Source organism: Paramisgurnus dabryanus, chromosome 6 (genome assembly GCF_030506205.2).
Source record: "Paramisgurnus dabryanus chromosome 6, PD_genome_1.1, whole genome shotgun sequence".
In the NCBI taxonomy this organism is placed as follows: Eukaryota; Metazoa; Chordata; class Actinopteri; order Cypriniformes; family Cobitidae; genus Paramisgurnus; species Paramisgurnus dabryanus.
Genome location: NC_133342.1, coordinates 17,817,919 through 17,845,895, shown reverse-complemented (window position 1 = coordinate 17,845,895; position 27,977 = coordinate 17,817,919). Strand labels below are relative to the sequence as shown.

Here is a 27,977-nt window from a genome sequence, read left to right as displayed (position 1 = left end):
ACTTATTAAACTTATCAACAAAGGGAACAAAGGCAAGTATGTTCAAATCAACCAGTTTTAATTTAGTTTTTCTGTAAACAATACATTGCATATTCTACATTCTTACTGCCCACAACAGGAAATATACTGAGCAAAAGTCATCCTGCCTATAGTATTCAGTGTTAAAAAAATCCTTATTCCTATAAATCCCCTACATATGTAATTTGCTCCTGGTGCATCAGTGCTTAATCTAGGAATTTGGACGGATCCGTATCTTGGCTTTGCTTTCACGGGTCATAAGGCGTGTGACCTGATCTAAAGTCATTCCAGCAATGGTTTCCCCATTCACTTCTAGAATCTCATCTCCAACACCCAATAGTCCAGTGTAGATGTTTTCAGTTGGACTATCTCCAATGCGTTCCACATATATACCTGTAAAACCAGCATAACAAGTCACTTATTTTGATAGAAACCTTTAAATGCTTTGAATCATCTCAAATGTCGCTCAGAGGGTTCATACTTTTTTGTGTGTCAGTCATGAGAGTCTACCTGAGTCAGGTCTTCCTTTACCCCTAGAGATGACAAAGCCAAAGGGTGCGTTCACCGGTCTGATAAGCTCTATAAGCAATGTTCCATCAGGAAGAGCATGGACCAACCGTCCTAGTGGACCTTGAGAATCCTCTAGTGCCTCTTTTATCCTCTCCTCTTTTTGTAGCTCCCTGCAACAAAGATATAAACAGGCTGTTCTCATCCAAAGTTGCCTTTCTGTCTAAATGGGTACTAGAAATGTTGAGGCAATAAAGGGGTGGTCACCCAAAAATGAAAAATGTCAACCCTTATGTTGTTACAAACCTGTATAAATGTCTTTGTTTTGATGAACTTATTGTGTAACTAATACGTTGAGCCCAATTGACTTCAATAGTATTCTTTTATCCTACCATGGAAGTAAATGGGGCTCATGATCAGTTTGGTTACAAACATTCCTGAAAATATCTTCCTTCATGTTTATCAGAACAAAGAAATTTATACAGGTTTGTAATGAAATAAAACTGAGAAACTGAAGACAGAATTTTCATTTTTGGCTGAACTCTTCCTTTAAGCGTGTCTTCAATGAAGAAAGTGTTTAGAGACCTTGGTGCCAAACTCATAGGCAGTGGTAACTCTCCTAGTATAGTGGAACGTTCAAACTTCCTTTTTGGGGACTGTAGACTTTGGACAGAAGAGACTTTGCGCAATTGAGCCAAAGGAGACTGCTGGTGGCAGAAAGCAACATCACAGCATTGAAACACTATTCTCACTTACTGAATGTACAACCATTTCCCATTACTGTAATCAGTATAAGTTTTTATCCATTCATTTAATATATATATATATATATATTATATAGATTTATATATATATAGTTCTCTTTGTTAAGAGATTCACCATAGTTATGGTATTACTTATTTTTAACTCTTATGTCATGTAAATTCAGTTGCATTTAGTATTTTTAAAAAACACCTGGTAAGTCAGCTCTCCTACCTGGATAGAAAGCAGTTACTTTGTGTTTTTTTTCCATTCATTTGGGCACATTGATTGAAGTATCTCATTACATAAGCCCGATGTATTATGATCACCAGATTAACCACATGATGGGTTTTGCAATTTCATTAAACACAGCCAGAGATACATAAAACAATCTCTCTTGATATTGCAATGGGGTGCTTGTTGAATCTCCTCTAACAAACTATTTTTAATGCTGACAACATACTTACTGTGTGGAGAGATTGGAGCGATGGGGTTCTCTGCAGTGAGACCAGGCCTCTGTGTGTAGGACTGGGGGAGGCAGAACTGTAGCGGGCAGTGGGGGAACACAGATGCTCCATGCTGTTGGAACGACTGCCTTTCACCAGCTTTCCTACGCTGTTTAGACCCATAGCTGAGAAGAAGCGACGAAGAGACAACTTGGGCCTCCCTTCCCGCTCCCCTGCCCTCCTACACATTAGATCATGTCAAAGAAGGGCAGTAAAGCCAGGACTAAATGATGTTGTCAGCAAACAGACCAGAACACAGAGGTAAGTAGTATAAATGTAACACACTTATTGAGGATAAACGTGGCAGTAGTGATGATATCTTTGGTGAGTATGCAGGTAATAGTAATGTCTAGGTTAAATGGGTTTGTAATGTTTGTAATGCAGATTAACATTCACAATGAGAAATTTCCGCAAACTGGACTGAAGCCGAGATCAGGGAGCTCATCATATCCACTCTGAAGATGAGATAATTCACCAGCATACTAGAACAGCGGGTCACGCTCTTATCATAAACAAAAATTAATGCGTATGGTTTGAGGAGAGAGAATAATAAGCAAACTTCAGAGCTGCAGAGAAAAAACTACCAAGTGCAAGACTTTAAACACGTCACATGTCTTTATGGGATCTAAGCGGCATCTGTGTGAACGCATGCACAGATTCCAGAAAATCATTGGCAGTGTGAATGAACCAAAAATCAAACGATCCCATACACGGAAATTGCATCCGGGATTTGTCCGGGATCAATTGATTTTTGCTTAATTCACAGTGCCAATGATTTGCCGGAATCTGTACGTGCATTTACCCACATACTGTAAATTTCCCGAAAAGACATGTGACGTATTTAAAGTCCTGCTATTAGTAGTTCTGTTCTCCTCTGCGTCTGAAGTTTATTATCGGTTATTTCTCTCTCCAGAAACCTTGCATTTTTGTTTATGATAAGACTATATTCTTTTATGCTGCTGAATGATCTCCGCAAAGAGGAGCACGGAGAGTGACGAGCTCCCTGATAACTGCTTTGGTCCAGTTTGCAGTCGTGTTGCCATGATATGCGCGTCCGCACTACAGCACGCCTACGGCATTGTTTTTGGCGTCTTGTTCACACTGAGGGCTTCCTGGGTACAGCAATGTTACTAGGTCCTCTTTCTGGGACAAATCCCAGAACATTTACGGGACTTGTTTGCGTTCACACAGAAGTTTGTCTGACAATTTTACGGATATCTGGGACCAAAGTTTTGTGTGAATGAGGTATTTGTGTGTTCCAGGTGAACCAGTGAGAACAAACGAGCAAAGGGACAAAAGACTGAGGATAGCTACAACAGGTAAGTTTAACAACATCAAAAGGTCGGTGACACAGCATGATATAACGGTGAGTGAAGGGACTGAGTGGGTTTTATAGTGCTGGTTGATGAGGTTGAACAGGTGCATGTAGGCAATAGGGTAATGGCTTGGTTGAAGTATAAAAATAAATGGTTCTTTTCTCAGTTCTTTGGGAAACCAATAATGGTTCTTCTATGACACTACTGTGAAGAATCCTTTTTAGCACCATTATATATGGAGTCCATTGAAGATTCAACAAACAAAGGACTTGATGAGACTGAATGAAGGGACTTACCTAGACAAAGCTAAACTGTCATCGCACTGCATTTCAAATTTGCGGTGCTCTGATCTCAGTAGTTCTGATCTCAGGTCATCTGCTTTGGACGTAGCTCTCAAAGCTGGGTGGCATTCTGAGGAAACAGAGGGTGTGGAAATGCATCTGGGATCTTTGTAGACACCATCACTTGCTAAATGACCTGATGCACAATAAATGCAAAACATGTAATTGCTTCATTTGTTATTTCATTAAGTACAATTATATTTCTGTGAGATATGCCTAAAGATTAACATTGTTTAGTGGGAGTAATACAATGAACATAATAGGCAATGGCCTGTTTCTATAACATCTTACCAGTGACTGTGTCTGCTGCAGTGTCCCATATTGTTAAACCCTGAAGGTCTGTGGTCAGCATAGCTGAAGAATACCTGAGAGAGGACGATCTGTTACTAGAAGTCAGTCCTGAGGTGACTGGTAGCACCTGGGAAGAGGCACTAAAAGTGACGCTGAGGTGGTCATCGGGTTGAATGTTTTCGTGGTGAGAGCCTCCATCCAGTTTGTGGTCAAGGTGAATTAAGCGGTACTGAACCGATGGCATTAGCTTAACCACTCGTTGCCCTGTCTGCTTGCTCCTGGAACCTGATTTTAGTGCTGATTTGATAGGAAGTTGGAAAGGAGAATCTCGGACATTAGTCTCATGCTCGGACGAGGTTTCCACCGCAAACGTGACACCTTGTTCAGGCCTATTTATAACTTTCGTACGAGTAGTTTGATCCTCCACACTAGACCTGGTTTTGGAGTTTCTTCTCTGAGCCCATAGATCCTGACTACGAGCGTATGGACCATGACCTGTTTCAATTCTGCTCTCCCCTTTTCTGCTCCTCCTCCTGAGCTTTCCGAAAGCTGACATGCTCTCACCCGCACCGCCAACCCCTTCTTTTCCCACACTTTTATCCAGACTGGGGCCCTTAGTCAAAGTAATGCCTTTCATAATGGTGTCAGAGACGGTTTCATGGCCAGGGCTGACCCATCGAGCAGCTGCAGTACCCCGATCTGTGCCACTATGAGTTGAAGAAGAGTCGCTGGTCTGTGCAGGGCCCAAAATGCTTCCACAGGCTCCACACGCCCTAACAATTTCTTCTTTTGGAACCATGGTGGCCACACACTCTCCATCTTTGGTCAATATAGCCAGAGGGATACCAACATTTACCCAATTTATTGCACTCGCCCTGCTTTCCTCAGGTTCAAGGACAGAGTGAGATTTGTCCACAACCACTGGTCCACGTTGGCGCACTCGCTCTAAGTATCGTCGTTCAGCCTCTTTTTCTGATTCGTCTTCAAAACGTACTCTTGTGGGCGACTGTCCACATCGACGTGAGCGCACCACACGTTCATGGTTCCTGCCCCGGATGTCCTGCTGCTGTAAAGCTGCCTGCTCCTGAGCCGTGACAATAACAGTACTGCGCATTGTGGGTAAAACAGTCACTGGTATGAGCCCCCTTTAAGGTAAAGACAAGAGCTGTTGGAGAACACCTGGGGATTGCTGGCATTGTATTTTTTCCATTACATCACTAAATATAGTTACATAATTATCATTTAGTCCTGACAAGAATATAAAATGCAAAATGAAATAGATTAAACGATAGATATGTGTTCAAATGAATGAAAGGATTAATAGAACTTTACAAGTATACGTTATGTGATTATATAACATACAATGTAAAACATAAGCTGTAATTATGCAGCTGGTTGTCAGTAACTTACTGTAGAAGATAAAGACTGAAAATGTTTCGTGTTCATTTAAGTTTGAACAAACTGTTGCCAGCAAATATCATAAATGTTAAATCTACCGTAAGTTACTGCAACCAGCTGCCAGTAATACTGTAATTTCTACAGAAATTTTTTACAGTGTAAGAGCATATCTTTAATTTTAAGAATTGATTTGTTTTAATAATTGCAGGTCATGGTCAAGGTTCTAGAAAGGTTTTTTATTGTTTTGAATAGCTGATATAATATCTATTCACTGGTATATAACTGATCTCTGAACTGTTTTCAAACTGAACTGTGTATATCAATGGCAACCTTTATGTTAATCAACAAGAAGCCAATAATAAAGCCTGAGGTGACTTACAGGTCCTCTCTTTGAGCAGGGCAGGTGGGGTTTTCACTTTTAGTATTTTGCGATCGTGCTTTCAATCGAGCTCTTTCTAACAGACGCTTGGCTTGCTCATGTCGTGGACTGAGAGTTACTTCGGTGCTGGCAAACAGGGGTCTGTTCAGAACAAAGGTTTCACAGTTTAATGATCAAGATTTAATTGGTCACAATATTATGAATGGTTTTGATTTGTCAGTCATCAACTTAATAAAAGGCTTTTCATCCTATTTCCTATACTTTCATACTATAAGAATGATTAAAGTTTATTGAGTTATTTTTTTTCTCTAAACAGTTTTTGATGTACATTGTAAAACAATTGCTGTAATTATGCAGCTTATTGCCAGTAACTTACTGTAGATTTAAATTTATGTTATCTACTGGCAACAGTTTGTTTAAATTTAAATGAACATTAAACATTAACAAGTCTTTGTCTTTACAGAATAAAACTATAAAATAACAACCTCATGCAAAGCATTCTGGGAACCAAAAATCCTCATCAACCTTTTTCTGTTTCTTTTTCGTCAGATTTTTGAATGCTTTGCATGAGGCTGTTATTTTAGTTTCATTCTGTAAAGATAAAGACATTAATGTTTAACATTAAATGCTGGATTATGAGTAGGAGGATCTTGCTCCGTAGCATCCACAAATGGAAAACCATTCGACATACAGAGTGCCAGATTGATTAATCTGTTTTACGTAATCTCTGTGGTGGGAATGTTATGTCCATGCTGATGGTGATCTTAATCTTTAAATGATGCGTGTTTCATGTGGATATGTATTCTGTTAATAACAGGTCCACAAATACAAACTAATAACTCTTTTCAATATTGTTTATGTTGAGATACTTACCTATAATTAAACACAGGCTCCTTTGGGATGATTTCTGAATTCCTATCACCTACTTTGTAAGAAGATAAATCTGTGTAAAAATAGACATTGATACAGAATAAGGCACAACCTGAAAATCTATGTTGTTTCAAAGAAAGTACTGACACAGATGGTTTGTGTTATAATAAAAATAAGTATTTATGAATTTCAGTAATATAATTGATTTCAAAACTAATCTTGAAAAATAAATCTCATTGTCATTTCTCTTTACACCTACGCTTCAGGCAGATGCATAATCCAGAGCGATTTACAATGCATTAAAGCTTTATTTTTTCCCAATTTTTGGGGGGGGGCAATTTTTGTCTTTATTTGATAGACAGAATGTAAAATGAGGACAGGAAAGTACAGGGTCAAACACTTTATATTTGTGTTGCTAACACAATGCTTTACCAAATGAGCTGAAACACAATCAAGTTATTCTATGGTCATGTTAATGATAAGGTAAAAATATAAAAGCAGACATACACACAGTATGTTATGTATGTGCCGAAAGCACAAAGGTAGGACTTAATATCTCACTTTTCTTATTTTAACAAAGTGTTGATAGCTTTATGGTACCTGAAAGTGGAAGGATAACAAAACCCCATTCAACCCTTATCTTGGAGCTTACTGAGCCAGTAGAGCTCTGCCTGCTGTTGTATTACATAACACTCCTGAAAACCATGCCAGCAGATTTCAAGCTCTCTCTACATCATACAGAATTAAAATACTGTTATCTGTTCCCTCCCCCAGCATCTGTAATGACACTGACGGTCAGGCACATCTGCTCTGAGAAATCATACTAAACTAACCTTCCTGCTGCGAGTTTTGACTCAGTGACCCATGGGTGACTAATTCTGGTTAAATCAGAAATACAGTGAAAACTTGCACAAGGTAATTAACCAACAGCAAATGATCAGAGCTGTTTTTCTTTATAAACTAGCAGAACATGGTTTCTGGTTTCTAACTGGTTTATGCTGGTCATAAGCTGGATGATCATCTCATGGCACCTTAACTAGTTAATGCTGAAAACATAAAAAAACAACACAGAACTGGATTTAAGCTTAAGTACCTATGTTTGGCTCCAAAGGTGGTTTATACTGTCCATCTGGACGCATGGATGTTTGGATCTCAATGGCTTTCACTTGATATTGGTTGAGGTATCTTTTGTTCATCTCTCCTCTGGAGCATACGGTCTCCCAACTATCTGCCTTCCACAGCCCACCAACTTGATCTGTCATAACAGTCTCTTTTTTTTGGAGACCCTTATGAAAAGCACTTTCTAAGCTGTCAGACCTTTGCAGCTCTTTGTGAACCATTGCATTTACTGCTTTCAGCTTTCGCTTTTGTTTCAAATCCACCTCATTTGTAGGTGGTGCATCCTTTGGAGCCACCAGTGTGAGAGAACTATCTGCATTTAGCAATAATGTCTCTGGTCGGGAGACTTTCCAGAACCCCTTGGGAGGGGCCCAATGCCTGGGAGAAGATGTTAGGGATTTTGTTGGTGGCTTGTCTCCTTGAAGCTCACTTGTACCTCCCAATGCAATGTTGTCCAGGCTAGACCCTTCACAAAGCCCACGGGACATTCCTGCTACACCCTGAGATTCACATTGGAGGCTGCAGGTCTCCCATGCTTCTTGTATCACATAGTTGGGCAGGGCAACGTTATCGTTAGTGAATGAAGACTTCTGTTCAGCAATCACTGTTCGAGCTGGAAATAGTTCTTCAGGGACTTGTTTTTTCTTCACTGAATGTTCTGTGCAAACCTCTTGCAAAAGATGGTCTGTGTCCTTCCCCCTGAACTTTCTCTGTGACACTGCCCTGACTTTAGATTGCAGGGCAGAAACAGCTGAACCACAGATTGCAGGTGAGGTGCCAGGGGAGCTGGAAGTTTTTAAAAGAGCAGTTGAAAGCTCATTTTGAGAATCATCAAATAGCTCAGCATCTTTCTCTGTCCCACTTGTGCGTGAATGTGTGATATATTGGGCTTCTGATGTCTCCATTGATAATAAACCCTGCAAAAGAAGCCAGAAACAAATTTAAACTATATATAGACAAGCTTTTGCAAAGCTGTTATATTAAAACACTCATTGCCAATGGGTTATATACTTCTGAATCATTCTTGCTCAAAACTACACAAGAATTTGCATACCAATACTATACGAGATTACCCACACTAATTATTTTTGTAACTTAAAATTATAAGGTAATACATTATATGATCTTTGTTAAATAGATTATACTTTGTGCTTACAAATGTATTAGTTATATTTCAACACAATGGCAAGGCAACAAACAAGATGAAAATAAAGAGGATTAAGGGCTATCTTACAAGAAAGGGTGACTTTTAAATTAATATAGTTTTATTGAGATTCTGTAGTAGATAAATTAACTGAACATGTATCATTTTGCATAAATTTGCATAGAACAATTTTGACTAAGCTTAGGTAACTTGCATTTGCAGTTATATTTTGCAAACTAAAAATGAATTAATATTAACATCTTACCTTAATCCTTAAGTTCAGTCACAGTTTCAGATGAACGAATTGCTCTATCAAAACATGCGGAGTCATTCATGCCTCTCTTTGCTCAGTATTACTTGAATTGCCCAGATCCAGAAAAAAATGTTTTCAATTTCAAACCACTGAGATTCACATGCTCCTCTTGATGTCATCTGCACCTATCCCTCTGGATTCAATTTCCAACCTATGAGCGCTAGCTCAATATTCATGATTGGTCTGTTAATCCCCGCAGAAATCAGACGGATTATACAAAAATGGAAAATAAATGCGTACTTTAATTCCTTTGATGCCAACTGTAGCTTTTTATTGCATAAGTTGGTACAATCCACATAAACATTATTTAAACAGTCCACTCACTATATAAGGTATCTGAACAAGCATTTGTGAGGAAAAGATCTGATTGCAAATGTGCACAAAGATAATCCTTGTGGGAACCTTGAAAATATCCTTCAATTGAGAAACACAAAAAACGAAAAATGCTATTTTGAACAGAAAGATAGATTTAGAAGGATAAAGGCCCTACCTTTTTTACTTTATTCAATTTACAAATTCCTACCCTTAAGGTAGGGTTTAAATAATTTTAATGACAAAACGAATCAGTTTGTCTGTTTGTCAGTATGAATTTTGTGTTTTAATAAATATTTTGTGTCCCCAGAGTACGTATGTGTAGTTTTAGCTCAAAATGGCATATGTTATTTATTATAGCATGTTAAAATTGTCACTAGTTGTGAGCAAAAATGTGCTGTTTTGGGGTGTGTCATTTTAAATGCAAATGAGCTGATGAAATACAAGCACTGATTTCAATAATGATGGTTTATTGAAATTGAAACTCAATTTTGCTGTCGTCCCCCCCCCCTCTCTCTCTCTCTCTCTCTCTCATTCTCTCTCTCTCACTAAATGATCCTCTTCACATGCATGTAGAGAATGGTTTACCTTTAAACTTATTATTTCCTGGGTTGATCTTTTTCTAAATGTTTAGGTTGATAGAAGCATGGACCCAATTATAGCACTTAAACATGGAAAAGGTTAGATTTTCATGATATGTCCCCTTTACACATTCTGGCACATAAGAATTTGTTATATGGCTTTATATGATGTAAATGTATACCTCAGATGAGATATTATCGCTATCTAATTTATGAAATACAATCTGTATTAAAAAAGGCAAAGATTCTCATTTGTTTATTGTATGATATGTTGTAGACTAGTGGATCTCAACAGTGCCCCCATTGTCCACAGCAATATTTTAAGGTGTCCCTGCTTTTAAATGAAATTTTTTAAATGATATTCTCACACAGGGTCAGGGAACATACAGTCACCAAGGTCTTTTTTCTATGACCACATTTTCTATTTATTAATAATTTAATTTATTAATTGACAAATATTATTATTCTACTGCAGCAAGGCGTATCACGCTTTGTAAATCCACATTTCAACTTTGTGGATGTTATTTAATGCTTAAAAATGTTGATGTGCTGTAATGGACATCCTGCTTTTGCCAAGAAAGAAATGTTCCTGTGTCAACATCATTGTTGACATCAACATTTTAATCAACAAATTAGACTTGATGGACAATTTTACAGTGATCGAGAAGTGTAGGGTTAAATGCTTCTACGCCATTGTCGTTATTGTCTCATTTCATTTCTCTTCCATTTTAGGGATAAGTTGTGGTTACAGTGTGTGAGTCTGAATGTTGTTGCCGAGCAACAGTTTGTGTGGCATTCGAGTCACAGTATGAGTGCAGTGCGCGTGTCGGCCACACGGGGCGCCCCGGTACTAACCCGTTTCTTCTCTTCCTTGTGGAGTCTTGCTGCTGCCGCTGCTGGTAGTTTATGCGAGGAACTCCCGAACTATTTCGGTAACCCGTTATAACGGTCGACATGGCGACCGAGGAAATTATTAAGCGTTTCCTTAAGAAAAGATGAAGATAGCAAATACTCGGTAAGAATGAGTAAGTCATTAAATATTCATCATGTTTTAGTTGCTTCTGAATTGCACAAGCCTTTATTTATGTGCATTATTTGTGCGTTTCTGGGTGTGGACCGCACACTGTTGGCTAACATGATAGCTCGTTGCAGCAGGTACGTTAGCCGCCCGGCTAGCCTGTTTAGCTTCGGCTTTAGCTCTTTCAACATTAAGCGTGAGGATTTGGTCGGTTTTCGGCTATTGCTATGTCCAAGGTGTTTTATTGCTGTATCTATGGTAAATCTCTCTATGGTCACTTGAAAGTGAGTGGCAGTTTAACCCAAGTTAGCATATTTAGCTTGTTAGCAAGTCTGGCTAAACAGAGCGCTGTTTAACGTTACTGGGAGGCCTTCGCTAACAAAATACGTGAGCTATTTACAGCTGTTCACGTGTAATTGCGAAGTATTTAACAGTTCGTCTTATCCACCTCGCATTGTTTTGATAGTGTGATGAATTATAATGAAGTATTTTGTCGAGGTTCAGTGGTCGCTCTGTTACATAATCGCGGGATCTCTTGTGACAAAATAAGCGTTTATATTTCTCACCATCATTTCACCTCACAGATTAGCAGCTTTGCAAGAAAACATCTTTGAGCCCCCTTTACTCTAAAGTTTGTTTACGAAACTAGACTAAAGTGTGATGTTGAGAGTAGTATCAATGTGAAACTGCTGGTTTATGAGACCATGTAGAGACATAGAACGTTGTGTTAGCTTAATAGCTACGGTGTAGTGTAGAGGTTGACTGTCGAGGAACAAATATAGTTAACCAGTTAGACATGTTTTATCGCAAGTAACTGGTAGATTTTCACATTATGCTGTTACGTTTATGTAAGTCTCTTAGGTTTCTTATTGGTTAAAATGTATAGATTTAACAGTCGAGTTAGCGTTGGCTTGCCAGTTTGCTGCATACCATAACAGAAACTGTTTATTATTTTTCCTAGACAAATAATATTTTATTCCAGTGACATTCGATTGAAACTGTATTATGTTTATCTTTTATGAAGATTTTCATGAGTTTATTATAATACATGTTGTTACTGTACTCTTGTTTGGGTGGAACTAGCAACAGCTGTTTTTATCATCATCATCATCATTGTGGCTGTAATCTAAAATGACATAAACTGCATTTTACTTCATAGTACTAGTATTTAATCAATTATTCAGTGTAATTAAAATAACAATTTTGTTAAACATGCTGTTATTATATTTACATATTTTTGAAAATTCTCTTTTTGTTCCAGGTTTCAGGTTTCACACTATGTGCTGATCACCCGGGACGTGTGAATTTATTTAAGAACTCCTGTGTTGAGAAGATTTTTTGATTCCAGTGGAATCTTCCATTTTTTCCTCATCTCCTGCTTTCCCCTTTTGTTAAATGACACACCCAACTACACATACACACGTGCACTCACCTAGGAGAATCCCCCCTACCCTTTTTTACATGTAGAAGACCCTTGCTACGATGCCTGTACAAGCTCCACAATGGACAGAGTTTTTACTGTGCCCCATATGCACCCAAACGTTCGAGGAGACGGTGCGTCGACCCATCAGTCTTGGTTGCGGCCACACCGTTTGCAAAATGTGCCTCAACAAGCTGCACCGCAAGGCCTGTCCCTTCGACCAGACGGCCATCAACACTGACATTGAGCAGTTGCCCGTCAACTCTGCCCTGTTACAGCTGGTCGGTGGTCAGGTGAGACATTTTTCTAAGTACATATCCTCAGTTTTTTAGAAGATATAGAATAGGTTGTCTATATGCACCCCTAATGCTTTATATACTTTGTCCTTTTTTTCTCAGGTGCCCAAACAGCAACCTGTGGCACTCATTACCTGTCCAGAGGACACCAAGCATTATGAGGAGGCACGGCAATGTGTGGAGGAGCTTGCCCTCTACCTCAAACCCCTCAGCAATGCACGAGGTAACGGATGTGCTATCATACGCCTAAGTTTAATGGTCATAGCCAAAATCATTTAAATATCTTTGCCTGTGTTTAGGGGTGGGGTTAAGCAATGCTGCTCAGAGCATGCTGAGCCGCCCAATGCAGAGGAAGCTGGTGACTCTGGTGCACTGTCAGCTGGTGGAAGAGGAAGGTAGGGTCAGGGCCATGCGGGCGGCCCGTTCTCTGGGTGAAAGAACCGTTACAGAGCTCATCCTGCAGCACCAAAACCCCCAGCAGCTCTCATCCAATCTGTGGGCTGCTGTCAGAGCAAGAGGCTGCCAGTTCCTGGGTCCAGGTAAGATGACATCCTAAAGGTGATGAATAATTACTTTCCTTCCTGTCATGGCGACTCGGATGAAGGTCTAACAAACAGTCCAACATGACAACATTGACTTAAGCAATAGCTGTAGTTTTGGATGTTCGATGACTGTTTGATGACTGTAGATTACAGGGGTAGTGTTCAGGAAACCATTTTCCATGTGTCATTATTTGCAATTTTGTTTGTTGACACTAGTGGTGCATGTGTTATGCTGCGTTTACACCAGCCGCGTTTGAGGCGTCAAAATTGTGTCTACTGCGCCTTGTTTGCCGCTTGAACAGTTTGAATGCATTCGCGCTTCTAGAGCGAAGTAGAAGCGCGGAAAAAGCAAGCATTTGAAACGCGTCAGAGGCAAAATCTGCTTCTTGTGGGAGGGGCAAGTGCTATGCGGTTGTCTATTTGCAAGATGGCTGATGTTGATTGTGCATTTATCGAGAGAGGGAATGGTTTGTATTTTGTCACCTTACTAGGGATGGGCATTTATCTCATTTTTCATTTCGATTAATCCATAGGTCTGAAGAACGAGTACTTGATTAACTGGGGGCGTGGCAATCAAAGGGGCGGGGCGTATACGTCATGGTGAAAATGAAAATATTTTTTTATTAAAAACACTCAAATAAATCTTAATTTTGAAGAAACTATGACGGAACAATGAACAAATACTAGATTCTTAATTAAATGTTTTTAACATAAACCTTTAACAGGAAAAGCTGCGTGATGAAGTGAAACCAAAGGGTTAATAAACACAAACTGAAGCGCTTTCAATATGAGGCACTCAACATAATATTAAGCCTTTATACAACATAAATGGATTATACAACATATATCTGCACAAAATGCAAGACTTCAACTAAGTTTTCAACAGAAAGTTTAACTCCCGTTGTGGACGTGCACCATAACAGCGCACTTTAAACACCTCCTGTCGAAGCATAGGCTTCATAACATTAACCAGTTTTAAGTCTTTTGCTATCATTTTAGCGATTAGCTGTGTCGTGTCGTCCCCTTACCTGTTCTCAGTCAAGATGTAATGTTAATGCTCGTATGGCTCTCTGGTATCTCTTGGCATTTGATGTTTAAATATAAGATGATAATCCATTGAACTTTTGACGGCGCTGTACATTTTGCACCTGACCGACTGTATTTCCGAAAATCACGGCATCCTTTTAAACCATAGTGCCTCAGTGATGTGAGGTGTGACCGGCTTCACGGGATCTGCAAGGTCGGCGGGTTGCCGCGTGGCCGGTGCACGGAATTATCTGTTTGTTTTTGAATCATGCATGGTAATGTTATGTCATACGCCGGTCTGCGTAGCTCAACACGACGTCAAACACGCATCTCCAGACCCAGTCTTTACTACCACAGGTGCTTGTAACGCTAACCAGACATCCATATGCCGCCATAACCACAATGAATAAATAAACCCACATGATCATCGTTTTTGTGATCGATCATTGATGCCACGTTCGAGTACTCGAGCAATCGGGGGAATATAGGAGGAAAATAGTTTACAAAACGGCGGGAATGCAGCTGCTCGATAAACGTCATGTGACTCAAAAGTGAAATGTGTATTTACAACTTACCAGGTTGCCCAATGTCCTCACACTGACACACTTCCAACTCGAGGTCCTTTTTATTCCTGTCTCTATAGAAATAAGAACTTGTGTCGTATAGCTTCAGGTGACTGCTCACGGACAATATCAAGCATTCCTTCATTTTGAAGTGACTCCGCCAGGTGGCGCTGCCGCCACAGCGCAAGCAGGCTCCTGATTAGGGCTGCACGATGTGAGGAAAAGTTGCGATGTGCGATGACATTATTTGATGTTGCGATGACGATGTGAGTTGCAATAAATATTTTATATTTTTTCATGTTTTAGGGGCCAATCACATGTCGCACCTAAAAACGCGTGGAAAACGCTAGATACGTAGGTTATTGTGACATGACCTGCACGCTGCACTTGTGTCATTCTGAAAAGTTAAAATGTTTTTGAGATACCTGGAAATAACGAGCGCGTCGCACCACGTGTGAGTCGCGACCGCGGCGCTTTCAGAGCGCACATACATTTGAAATAATGAACTTGAGCGCGCAATAGACGCAATATGTGAATCACTGCTTCCACAGTACCTGTGTTTGCGGCGTCATCTCTCCTAAATCCAAAATAATTCCATGATATAGCTGAAGTGCTGTTCCTTTTCACCACAAGGTCTTCGTCTGACAACACATCTTCCTCACTCTTCTCTCCTTTCTCGCCATCGTTTTTGCTAACAGGCACAGCGTCGCAACTGACACCTCACAAATCATGAGCGTAGCTGACTTGGGGGTTCCCCTGATTGGCCTAATAGCATGAACGCACAAACCATCCGTGCGTCCCAAACTGCCTACTTCCATACTATATAGTATGCAAAGAGTACGAGAAGTAGTGCTTTTCGCCTACTATATAGTATGGAAGTATGCGGTTTGGGACGCAGGGCATGTCTTCAGGACTAAACGTGATAGGTCAAACGTTTATTACATGCGCTTACCGTTTTCCCTTCATTCATCGCGTCAAGGCTGTCTGTTGCAATGTGTTCATCGCGTTAGTTCATATCGCGATGACGATGAAAATTCGATGTATCGTTCAGCCCTACTCCTGATTGGTTAATGCGGCGCGAAAATCTGCCTAAGTGCAAATTTTTCAACTCTGGCGTCAGCCACAAAATAGCACAAAATGCATTAAATACCGTGCTAAACACCTCATTCGTGCCGCGAGACCTCCAGACCCGCGTCAACGCGTCTTCACATTGACTTAACATTGAAATCACTTGCGCTTGACACCTCTACTGCGGCTGGTGTAAACGCAGCATTACACGTTGCCTGAAACTTTTGTGTGTTGTGTGAGAAGTTTTTATTGTGTGGTGTCTTACCTGTTGGATCTTGATTTATCTACAGCCATGCAGGAAGAGGCACTAAAGCTGGTACTGTTGGCCTTGGAAGATGGATCTGCTCTTTCCAGAAAGGTTCTGGTTCTCTTTGTGGTCCAAAGACTTGAACCAAGGTTTCCTCAGGCCTCTAAAACCAGTATTGGACATGTAGTTCAGCTCCTCTATCGTGCCTCATGCTTCAAGGTTAGTTGAGTTTAAGTAATCCCGTTAATAGATATAATAGTGTATAACTGCTTTAGCTCTTAACCTGTCTGAATAATTACAATTTGGTGTTCCAGGTGACAAAGCGAGATGAGGACTCGTCACTAATGCAATTGAAAGAGGAGTTCCGCACATATGAGGCACTGCGGCGGGAGCACGACTCTCAGATTGTTCAGATCGCCATGGAGGGAGGCCTACGCATCGCCCCCGATCAGTGGTCCTCTCTGCTTTATGGAGATCAGTCCCACAAGTCCCACATGCAATCTATTATTGACAAGGTACATGCACAAAGTCTAAAGCAGGGATGCCCAAACCCTGTCCTGAAGAGCCAGTGTCCTGCAGAGTTTAGCTCCAGCTTGCCTCAGCACACCTGCCTGAAACTGTCTAGTATGCTTTGTGTGACCGTAATTAGTTGCTTCAGGTGGCTTTGGTTAGGGTTGGAGCTAAACTCCGCAGGACACTTTGGCACCCCTGGTCTAAAGTGATTCAGCCCAGCATAATTTTCTGTCTATACTAAGTTGCATCAACACCACATTTATTTTTACCCACTTCTTTTACACATTTGTTTGCACTGCTTGATTTTTTCTTTTCTGACCTTTCTTTTGTGCACAACAATCAGGCAAGATGAAATCATAGAAAATGTTATTTACCGTGCTTTTTCTTTCAGCTGCAGACGCCAGCATCGTTTGCTCAGAGCGTACAGGAGCTGACCATTGCACTGCAGAGGACAGGTGACCCCGCCAACCTCAACCGACTAAGACCTCACCTCGAGCTGCTCGCTAACATCGACCCCAGTCCAGGTAAGTTTTAAAACCGCTCAATAACTATTATAAAATCACAAATTGCTTTTTGGGTTTTTCAGCTTGCATTGTGTATGTTAACTATTTATTGGATGGGTTACTTGGCAATCACTTTACTTTCACATTAAAAATGAAGATTATGTTTATATGAAGAAATCATATAAACATCATCTTACAAATGATATATTGAAGGTCTTTTGTAATAGTAAGATACGTTAGATACTTGCGGTGAGGGTACATTCACCATGATCTCTGTTGCTTTCTTCAGATGCTCCTCCTCCTACTTGGGAGCAGCTAGAGAAGGGGCTGGTAGCAGTAAAGACGGTGGTCCATGGGCTGGTGGATTTCATCCAGAACCACAGTAAAAAGGGAGCTGACACGCAGCAGCCACCCCAGCACAGCAAGTATAAAACATACATGTGTAGAGACATGAAGCAAAAAGGAGGCTGTCCCAGAGGAGCCAGCTGCACCTTTGCCCACTCTCAGGAGGAGCTGGAAAAGTGAGTGCCAACACTCTTGCGTTATCTAAAAGCTTGAATGAGTCATGGTAATGTTATATATTTTGTGGTTTTATTTCCTAGTTAACCTATCAATAACGCCACATTCAATAACGACATATTAAATGTGTTACTTATTTAACACTGTTTACTTTGTTTAAATTTAGTAATTTTACCTCACTTGGCAAATTGTCTATAGATTTTTAGAAATTGTGGCTTTTTTGCTAATGGGCAAAACATTTTAATTGAATGAATTTGGTTTCATTGTGGGCTGCCTATTATTAAAGTAGATTTACCCAACTGGCATATTGTTGGTAAACTGTTCCTTTAGCATTTTGCTTCTGTTGTTATCAAGTTATCACTTACCTAACTGCCACTTGTTCATAATTATACCCCATCACGACATATATTTAGAAACATGTCTGATAATTGTAGTCCATAAGTTTCAAAATAATCTTATATTATGAACCCCACTTTAGGTACCGTAAAATGAACAAACGTCTTGCCGCAAGGTTGCCCTGCACTCCTGGTCTGCTTCCTGAAGATGTGGTTTCATTAGACCCCGGACGGAAGTCCCTTACCAATGGAATTGCTGGTCCTCTTCCCCAGCTCATCCCCAGAGGCACAGATCCCTCTAATTATGAACTCTTACTCAAACCCAAGATGGATGCCAATAGCCTCAGCGCTCCTGGGTCACCACCTGACTCGTAAGTTTTTGCTTCTGTTTTAGTTTTCTTTTGAAGTGCATTAACCTTTGTTATAAAAAACTTTGCCTTTCCTCATAAAGCTTTAAAAATGACAAAACATTTCATCCAGACGTTTGACAGAATTGCATACTAGAATATACCTTAACAGAAAAACAATGTACATTTAAGTTTCTGTTGGGTAATTTCTGCCATTTTGTTGTAAATTTAGTCTGGATAAATCTAGCATTGCATTGACACCCCACCCTGTGTCTCACCCCAGGGCAGAGCACTTACCCATGCCCAAGCAGTTGCCAGTTGTATCCAGAGGTGCTCCACAGATGTATCCTCAACAGCAACCTGAGCTTTTCTACTCAGAGCCACCCAGACATCCACCCTCAGGATCTCAATATGATGCTCAATATCCAGCAGGTGAGTGAGTTTAGACACATGGATGTTCTTGGATTGTTTACAAAAATGTCTTGCATATATAGCAAGTTATAAAATATGCATGTATGTGTACACAACATTATGACCACCTGCCTAATATTGTGTAGGTCCACCTTTTGCCACCAAAACAGCCTTGGACTCCACTAGACCTTTCTATTAGAACCAGCAGTCACCAAGACATTTGTATAACTATGTGCATTCCCTTTCATGTCGATTCAAGTCATAACATTCATGTCTTTTTTTTTTTTACAGGCAACCCCTACCCATACCAGCCTCCACAGTATGTATCTCCCCGTTACATCCGTAACCCACCTCCACCTGGCGAGTCAGCAGTGTCCCCCTACCCAGAGCCCTACCCTGGTTACGGCCCAGAGCGCCCATATCAGAGCCACCATTCAGGTCCTCCTTTCTCAGCCCACCCCTACGCACCTCCCTCTCATTACAGCCGCAGGCATGGACATTATCCTGCACCCCCACCTCAATTTGCACCTCCCCGAGATGACTTGGTGAGGATGAGCCCTGTTCCTTTGGATGTTCCTCCAGCCTCTATGCCTCCACCTCAAGCAGGGGCCGCAGGATCTCTGTACCACTCCCAGGAGTCTTCATCACGCGACAGATACCCACAAGAGGGGTACTATCCCACTGGACCACACCCCAGCCAAATGAGATCCCACATGAGAGTAAGTTTTGATTGCCTTAAAAGGATAGTTAATTTTGCTTCTGTGGCGTACAAGAGGCAGATTTGGCAGGATGAGTAAATAGGAACAGAATTGTCCTTGATGTACAAACTAAAATAAATTATATTTGACAACAGCAAATGTAGGCCTTCCAAACACATTAACACATAATAAAATCTCTGATCCATGTAGCAGAAAAGATTTCACAGGTTAATATCTGTCGTCATGGTGCTTTGTCTTCTTTCCTTGAAAGGACCCATACAGTCGTTCTCAGCCCAGTCTGGATGATTTGCACCGCAGGCGTAAGGAGCTGCTGGTCCAGCTGGAGGAGAGAAAAGTCATCTCTCCCCCACCCTTCGCTGCCTCCCCAACTCTCCCCACACACCCTTTCCCCAACGACTACCCTCAGGAGGTGAGAGGATCTCTCAATAGCTTTAAATAAGCCCTTCTCATGCTGTCAGATTGTATCTAATAAATGTACAATTTTCAATGCCTTCAGTATTTAGAAGATGGCTCAAAACCCTTTGGAAGTCGGGAGCCGGAGTACGCTGGGCAGTATTCCCCCTGGTCATGTGATACAATAGGATCATACATTGGCTCCAAGGATGCTAAACCAAAAGATCTCAGTAGCGCTGTGCAGATGATGGCAAGTGACTCACTTGTGTTTCATGATACAGATTTTACTGGATGCTCTTTTAACTTATTGAACTCTCTTAACGCAGAACGCAGAGGGAAAGGTTCTGCGTGAGCCTCCGCTAGACAGCCAGCGACGCTCCGCAGAAGCCAAAGATGACGATCCCATCATTCCTTTCGGCCCTTTGCCCACAGTTTCCCCCTTTGGTGCCATTTCGCGCACATCTAAAACGGGTTATCAGACCACTGGGCCAATACAGGCCATGGCTTCATCACAGGCCTCAGGCTCCAAACATATGACAATGACAGGTGACTATAAATCTTACTACTACTGCAGTAGTTAGTTTTAGTCATAGCTCAATTACTAATGCATGGTACTTGTTATGATAAGGTCATTGATTTGATTTCTGAATGGTCTTAGTAGAGTCTTAGCAAAATCTAATCCACACGTAGCCTAATCGACCATAAGGAAGAAATGCATTGCAAAGCAATTATACCAGAGTATGTCATCAGAGGAACCCACAATATTTCTTTTGGTAAATTGTTTTTTACTTCGCAGCCGACTATTCATATGGAAACCACAGCGGGTGGGGCGGAGCGCCGTACGCTCAGCACCAGAGCATGAACACTCAGGGACACTTCAGCGAGCGGTACACACCCTTATACCTCTTCATCTTCCTGTGAACTAAATGATGATGTGTGGTTGTACTTCTTACTTAATTTCTTTTTCGTGTTTCTTCCAGTATGCCCGTGTCTGGCCCTGACCGGGAGCAGCTCAAGATAGAGCTCCAGCAGGTCAACCAACAGATAAGTCAGCAGACCCGTGGCATGGAGGTGCATTTGAAATGTCAATTTAAATGTTTGACTCATAAATCAGCTCACTGTATCCCACTCAGTAAACTAATAAGCTGGCTTGTTGCTAACACACAGGCTGCCAGTAACTCCATGCTCCTGCAGAGGGAGGCGTGTGCATTGGCGTCCCAGCCAGCAGCACCAGTGAAATGGTCTACAGGTGCCGTCGTGTCCAGCGAGCAGCTCAGCCTGGAATTGCATCACGTGGAGCGAGAGATTGGAAAGAGGACCCGTGAAATCGCCATGGTGAGTCAGACAGGCATCCTTTTAGTGAGCTACACCTAAAAATGTCCATGAGTCAGACGTAGTGAGCTACACCTTAAAATGAACATGCTTTGAGCTTTAAGTATTTTCTTCCAGTAAAAGCCTACGCACATTCTCAAGAGTGGCATTCCAAGTGTCTAGTGTGTGACATGGCAAACGAGGCACTATGTTAATAAGTAGTGGTCAACCGATATGGGTTTCCAAACTGAAAGATTTATATATAGGCCTTAGCAATAACGACCACTACTTAAGAGCCTTGTTGGCAACGCCATACACTGGAAAACCACTCCATCAAGAACACTCATAGGCCATCCTAATGTAAAAAGATTCATTATAGTTCTGCATAGGCTACGCTTTGGTTTTCATTCATAAAATTGCGTCGTCAATGTGCATTTACGCTTGCAGACCACTAGTAGGCAGTATTCACACGTGTAACCTACAATAGCAGTGCAGCTGCTGATGAAAAAGCTGATCGGCCAGTTAACCCATAAAAGCAGCAGCCTGTGTATAATTGAGAAAATTAGCTGTGATGGAGGTAAATTGACAGCGACTTTTGTTGCAGCTGGAGATTATCACTCCTTAACTTGACCCATCTTTGTTTTTAATCATCTTAAGCGGAAATCTGTATGAGGAACTGCGACGCTGGACCAGTGGTGTCACAATTTTGCAGAGATGTACGTCAGGCTATGCACAGCCTACATATAGCCTACAGCGTAGCTAAAGCATAGATCCCACACGGGACCATAAATTAGACTTAACTCCGTTTTATTCTACGAAAGGCAGGTTTACACTTGGCAATTTGTGCTAATGCACCCTTTACGTCCAACACTGAAAATCTTTGGAGTGTGTTCTGATGCATTTCCAAGTGCAGCTGTGTATGAATTTAGCTTACAATTCTTCAACTTTTCTTCTTCGCTTTTATTAAAGTAAATATGACGCAGACCAATCTTTTACCAATTTTTTTGCCTTTTATATTATAACTTAAGTCGTTTTTGTTATTTTTTGTTATAGGTCATATATTAAAAACTTTTTCAAAAAAAGATTAACACATCTTGTAACAAGAATTTCCCTTAATTGCAGTTTAACATTGCAAGAGCCAAATGTTAAGAAATGTTAAAACTATGAACATTGCACAAAAAAGTGCAGGTGTAAATAATCAACACATCTATTTTTGTATATAGCGCTAACTTTATTGCAGAGCTCTTGAACTGCTTTAGTTTATAACGGTTTAGCTTTCAGAAATTGCTAGACTTTTTCTAAGGACTAAAATTGTACGTTGTGTTTTCTTTTTAAATATTTTAAAGATATATAGGCTTAGCCGCCTTTCCATTGTACACTACATTCAGACACGACTGTCGAGTTTGCCCCTTAGTGGCAGTCTTAATGAAATTTTAGTCTTATCGTAAATCCGTGTCAGTGTGGGAGAGAAACTCATTCCAGCGCAAGAGCCTTTAATCTGCAAATGTATTTATACTTAATAATTTACTTATTAGTGATCAATCATTTTTAAAGGATTCAAGTGTTATTGATAATGTCAAAGGTGGTGTTTGTTTAGGTGACTTCAAATGTCAACATTGGCTTTCAGAGATCATGAACCCTGCCTAGAGACAAAAGGATTAATAATTTTTGTGTCATCTCATGACAAATATTTTTTCTTTTAACTGATAATGTTAATCGGTCAAATTCTTACCTATGGTTAAACGGTCAATATGAACATCCCTAATCCAAAGCTCAAATTGGGCCCTTTCCGACTCTCCTTTCGATTTATCGGCCGCCATTTGTCATGTACAGTGAAAATACAGCTTTAAAGTAACCACGCAGGTTTTAAATCAGTCAATGATGACCGGCGGGCCAGATAAAAATTATTGGAGGGCTGCATTTGGCCCATGGGCCGCCAGTTGACTAGCCCTGTCTTAAAGTGTAGGAAAAAGAAGCGTAATGCAATTTAACTTTAGTGTTCTTTAGAAAAAAAGTTTTATTCTACAAAATCATTTAATTGCAAAAAAATGTGTTTAGTGTCTGATACTAAAGGTTGGATATCTGTCTGTTTCTATAATTGCAGGAGAATCAGGTGGCACATGAATACAAAATGAAGGCCACTGAGAATGGGCAGCCTGACCATAAAGCCCAGCTGGAGGAACTCTCTTTAGCACTGGGGTGAGTGAGCAAATAAGCTTGTACACAGAAGTCCTTGTTACTCGCCATTTAGCAGACGCTTATGCTTCAGGGAACCCGCAAATCTCTAATAGCAGTTACCGTTTACTCCCAGTATGAATATATTGGTCATTCAAAATAAAATGTCTATTGGTGCCCTATTAGACATATAAATGCATTTGAATAATGTCACCACATACACTGTTGTTGACATTCTTTGTTGCATTCCTCTTCTTGCCATCAGTGAGGTGTCTAATGGATCCAGTGGCATGAAGCCAGCCAGTGGGGTGGGTGGATCTATGCTGTCGCTGACCAATAAGACGTCTTCTCTCACCCTCTGCTCTGCTGACCAATCAGCAAGTAGCTCAGACCTTCAGAAGAATGGTGTTGTTCACTCTTGCTCTTAAGAGTGTTATTTACACAATAATATCCTCTTTACTTCCAATGGTCAGTATTCTTTTTTGAGGGGGCTTTAAAACACCTTGACTAATTGGAACGGGAGGAGAAGCAGGGTGGAAGACGTCGAGATGTGTTTTTAATATTCAAACAGAGCACGCTGATATGAGGAACACACACGCGCATACACCTGCATGCTGCTACATGCATGCACACACACACAAACTTTTGTTGTTTTATTTAGAAAAATGAGCAGTATCTGCCGTGATATAAATTTTCTTTCTTTTTGTTCTGTGAATGAGCTTTTTGTTTTAAACGACTTCTCATCACCTGGAAACCAGGGCATCTGAATAATGCTTTTTGCAGTTTTCCCCGGATATCAACAGTAAACCCAAAGCTAGCACGAAGAAGCCGACACAAATTTGATATAATTAACAAAATGGAAATTTAGCATGGGGCCGATTCAAGTGGGGCTCGGTTGAAACGTATAAACTCCTTGGATCCCTGCAGCCTTGAATATGATCTGACTCACCAGGTGTAAAGTAGCACGGAGAACCTATTATGAATCCATTTTTATGGACCGTTAACATGGGACTCCCCACACAACATACATACAACCGTGGCAGTGTATCGCTGTAAAACAGTTAGATTGAGCTCTGAATAACACAAAGGGAACGATATAAATATATATAATCAGTTGTCAGATTATGTTTAATTTATGGTTTGGCTATATAACTGTTAAGGAATTTGTACATGTATGGTAAAACGTGTGTCGTAAGCGTTCTGTTTTATAGAATGCAAACAAATGTCTTTAAAATGAGCACTTTTTCCATGTTTTTCCATGAGTGTGTGCTTTTCAGTAGGGAAGGTTCAACACTTCAGGTCCCTTGTGTTCTTCAGAGCTTTGTGGTCCGGGATGAAATTATTTTTTGTCTCTTAGCGCCACAGTTGTTTTGTAAGATTACAGCCTATTAGGAAATAATTTCATCAGTTTTCCCTAACTTCTGTGAAGTTGCATATTTGGCTTTACTGGTTGAGTTTGCATATTCAGGCGTACCGCTGCAAGGAAACATACCAGGGCAGGTAGTTTCAACAACAGCCGAGTGACCGAGTTACAGTTTTGAAAGAGAAATTTGCATATGAATTCCAATAAAAAAATTCTGTTGGCTTTCAACACAGGCGTTTATACTAGATTAGCTATTTAATGTTTTTTTTATTTTATTAAATAGAACTGTAAATGACCTCTTTGTTGGTTCGATTTATTCAAAATCAATTCTCTAGAAATATTTACGAATTTCGACCGAGAGCAGGAAAAAATATCTTAATGGTTTGTAATATGCAAATTATTGTATTGAATAAATGCGACCATTTACGTAAGAATGCTTTTACGAACTACTTACAATTCATTCTGCTCGCGATTAACGAATAAGGACCAATGATTTCTATCACCCAGCTTTGACTTAAAGGGATAGTTCACCCAAAAATTTGATAAATGATGTAGGCACGCAAGTGCCATAACCATTGACTTCCATAGTAGGAAAACAAATATTATGGAAGTATTGTGATAAATGTTGAAGATATTTTAATAAATGATGGTAAGCACACCATTGACTTCCATCGTATTTGTTTTTCCTACTATGGAAGTCGATGGTTACAATCAGCTGTGTGCTTACCATCATTTATTAAAATATCTTCTTTTGTGTTCATCAGAAATTTATAGGTTTAGAACATCATGATGACAGAATATTCATTTTTAGGTCAACCGTCCCTTTAAATGTGTCTATTCAGCGACTGTTTTAAAATGATGCCCCGTACGAGAACAAGATTATTTGAAGTCTTCCTATAGTGATGACATTCTTCACGTGTGACATTTTGTTCTAGTCTCTTGAGACCGACTATGATATACAGCTCCGATTTTGGGTGCAACCTCTTAACATGTTGTCTTTGTCGTTTTTGTGCTCTAGTCGTGACGGTAGTTGATTTTTCCTATTAAGATGACTTGTAGTCATGGTCATTTGATGTTATTGCTCGTGCAGAGCGCGCACAGCCTTTTCACGCAATCTTCAAGATTGAAGTCGAGCTGTGCAGAGATGACGTCAACCTTTCTATTGAGGTTTAAAATTATCGTCTTGTAGCCAATTCTCCAGAAAGTCACCTTTATCGATGCAAAATTGTTACTTCCTCCCTCTCTTTAACACGGAAATTGAATCGAATAGTAAAGTTTTTCCACATTAAAAGACCTATGCCTTGACTGATATGTAGGTCTGTTTAATGCATTCTTAGCTGAGTAAAACTATTGCCCCAAATTAGAGTATCAAAATCTGCTCGTAGGGTTCAAGCCTTTGTTGTAGCCTGTTCTTGGGTCAATTTCACAAAAAACATGTCTGGTTTGTATTTCGTCTTAACATCCCAAATGAAAAATGTATACTTTTTGCATAATGGAAGTTGATCTTATTTTTAAGACCATCAAGGTGTTAACATTATTTAATGATAAGTCTTATTACCGTTATGCATATGGTTATTAACCTTTGTAATTTCCATTATTCTCAATGGGGATTTTTATAAAACTTGCAATACTGGAAAAATAGTGCTTCTTAATTTATATCATAATACGGTACCACACGTACATAAACATAATGTTTATTACAATAATAAGAATAGCATTTTTCTGGTTTTACGTGAAATAAGGCTTAGAGATGTTTTAGACAACCTGTGAGGTTGACCCAACTGCCTTTTACACTAGTTTTGAATCAGTTTTACGAGCCACCTCACCCATCCCATTTGCGTTTAGTCGACTTTTAAAGTACGTTAATGAATTGCTTTCTTTAAGGAAGAATGCACTCACTGAATTGAACTTACATGCAAACAGGGAAAACGAACACTTCTCAAATTTGCATAGGATACGTTTAATCCAGTGATTACCATCAGTACTTCACTAAACTTAACACGCTCCATTAGCATTGGATTTTCTTGGGTTCTTGTTAGGTGGACGTGCTAGCATGATGAGCGTTCAGTTTCACAATGCTAACTGCTGCTACGACAGCCTGACACGTTAGCCAGCGCTTGCCTGGTGTGCTGATATTTTCCGTTTGGCTTTCACAGAGTGCCCAATGTTGTATTACAGTAAGCATTCTCGAGTGACGCACTGCCAGGATGTTTTTTAATTTAATCTTTTGGATTATATGGGAATGTGCTATCTTGTATTTAATATTTAGCACTTGCTTGGGTGCTGTAGAACTTTTTTTTTCTTCAATTATCAGTGATCTCACTGAGAAAATAATTTCTGCGTGGATATTTTGTTTGTTTGTTTGTTTTACAAATTAAATCATGTCGATTACATTAGCAACTTTATGGGAAACGACTCCGTAAAGGCTCATTTACAGTTTGTGTGCATGAGTTTTTTTTTTCTTTAATAGAGAAATTGCAGGATATTGTGATTTTCTTAGAGAATAGGTCTGTTCCTAATGGATGATATTCATTTCTCTGCCTGAATCGTGTCTGTTTTGAACAGACCTGTTGAATTCATTTAAATGAAGAGCAAATTAACTCATTTTGAATCTTATAACACTGTTATGGCTTTGTCTTTTTTTTGGTTATTGTTTTATTCCTAACTTTTTGGGAAATGTAATGGCTTTTTTATGATTACTTCCAAGTTGTCTTGTAAAATCTCTTAAATTAAGGTACAGGCTCAATTTCAACAAGGAAAGGTTTTATATATAAATATATATTATACTCCATTAAGGAATGTTTAGAACCATCTTACTCCAATGTGGATGTAGCCATTATTACGCCATTTAATGACTTTGTAAAAGAATTCACTGTGTGAAAATTGGTTTGCATTTTTGTATAATACAATCTGCTTTTTTGTTTTAAAGGATAGGGAGGTAAAACTGGATGTTAGAGAATGATATAAAAAAATAATAATTTAACTGATACCTGTGATATGGAGAAGAAAATGTAACTTGTACAATGCTTCTAAATAAGAGGGATGGAATAAACAATATTGGTAACACTGCTATAAAGATCTGTCTGATGTGTCCGTACTCTGTTTATTTTGTCTATAAAGGTGCACTGCATTATCAACATTTTTATGTTTAATACAATTTGAGCTCTATAGACAGCACACCTGCCTGTTTACCACAAAACATTTAATTCACTCAAAGCATTTCAATGGTTACATTGGGGCAATTCCATGCAAATGCCGACCCCCGACATGAAAAGTTTTGTTGTTCCTTTAACTGGCGCAGACCTTTTTGAGTTGGGGTAGGTGGTGAAAAGGTGATGTACACATTCAAATTAATATATAACTGGCTTTTTT

The 27,977-nt window shown here is 39.9% G+C and overlaps 2 protein-coding genes across 2 annotated transcripts; one reads left to right on the top strand and one right to left on the bottom strand.

Moving 5' to 3' along the window:
* Positions 1 to 177: 177 nt before the first annotated feature.
* LOC135747473 (uncharacterized) lies at positions 178 to 10,792 on the bottom strand. Its single transcript, XM_065265971.2, has 11 exons — positions 10,692 to 10,792; positions 8,896 to 8,902; positions 7,461 to 8,403; positions 6,371 to 6,440; positions 5,498 to 5,638; positions 3,721 to 4,865; positions 3,385 to 3,565; positions 1,734 to 1,953; positions 1,111 to 1,232; positions 529 to 698; positions 178 to 411 (listed from the first exon to the last, which is right to left on the bottom strand). Exons 1-11 carry the CDS (start codon positions 10,790 to 10,792, stop codon positions 230 to 232), a joined length of 3,282 nt encoding a protein of 1,093 aa, XP_065122043.2. The 3' UTR covers positions 178 to 229.
* Positions 10,717 to 27,683, top strand: rc3h1b (ring finger and CCCH-type domains 1b). The gene is made up of 19 exons (XM_065269171.1): positions 10,717 to 10,851; positions 12,116 to 12,567; positions 12,673 to 12,793; positions 12,870 to 13,109; positions 16,060 to 16,235; positions 16,331 to 16,531; positions 16,921 to 17,053; positions 17,322 to 17,553; positions 18,030 to 18,257; positions 18,517 to 18,665; positions 18,936 to 19,363; positions 19,614 to 19,772; positions 19,860 to 20,006; positions 20,083 to 20,302; positions 20,553 to 20,643; positions 20,737 to 20,827; positions 20,924 to 21,091; positions 23,172 to 23,266; positions 23,508 to 27,683. The coding sequence occupies exons 2-19, from the start codon at positions 12,337 to 12,339 to the stop codon at positions 23,668 to 23,670; spliced, it is 3,273 nt and encodes a 1,090-aa protein (XP_065125243.1). The 5' UTR covers positions 10,717 to 10,851; positions 12,116 to 12,336; the 3' UTR covers positions 23,671 to 27,683.
* Positions 27,684 to 27,977: the final 294 nt, after the last annotated feature.

Coding starts and splice junctions, on each gene's coding strand:
- LOC135747473 (XM_065265971.2), bottom strand. CDS start 10,792: ATGTCGACCGTTATAACGGGTTACCGAAATAGTTCGGGAGTTCCTCGC. Junction 4,866..5,497: donor CCTGCTCAAAGAGAGGACCT/GTAAGTCACCTC, acceptor TTTACCTTAAAG/GGGGCTCATACCAGTGACTG. Junction 3,566..3,720: donor TGCAGCAGACACAGTCACTG/GTAAGATGTTAT, acceptor ATTGTGCATCAG/GTCATTTAGCAAGTGATGGT.
- rc3h1b (XM_065269171.1), top strand. CDS start 12,337: ATGCCTGTACAAGCTCCACAATGGACAGAGTTTTTACTGTGCCCCATA. Junction 17,554..18,029: donor TCTCAGGAGGAGCTGGAAAA/GTGAGTGCCAAC, acceptor ACCCCACTTTAG/GTACCGTAAAATGAACAAAC. Junction 19,364..19,613: donor AAATGAGATCCCACATGAGA/GTAAGTTTTGAT, acceptor TTTCCTTGAAAG/GACCCATACAGTCGTTCTCA.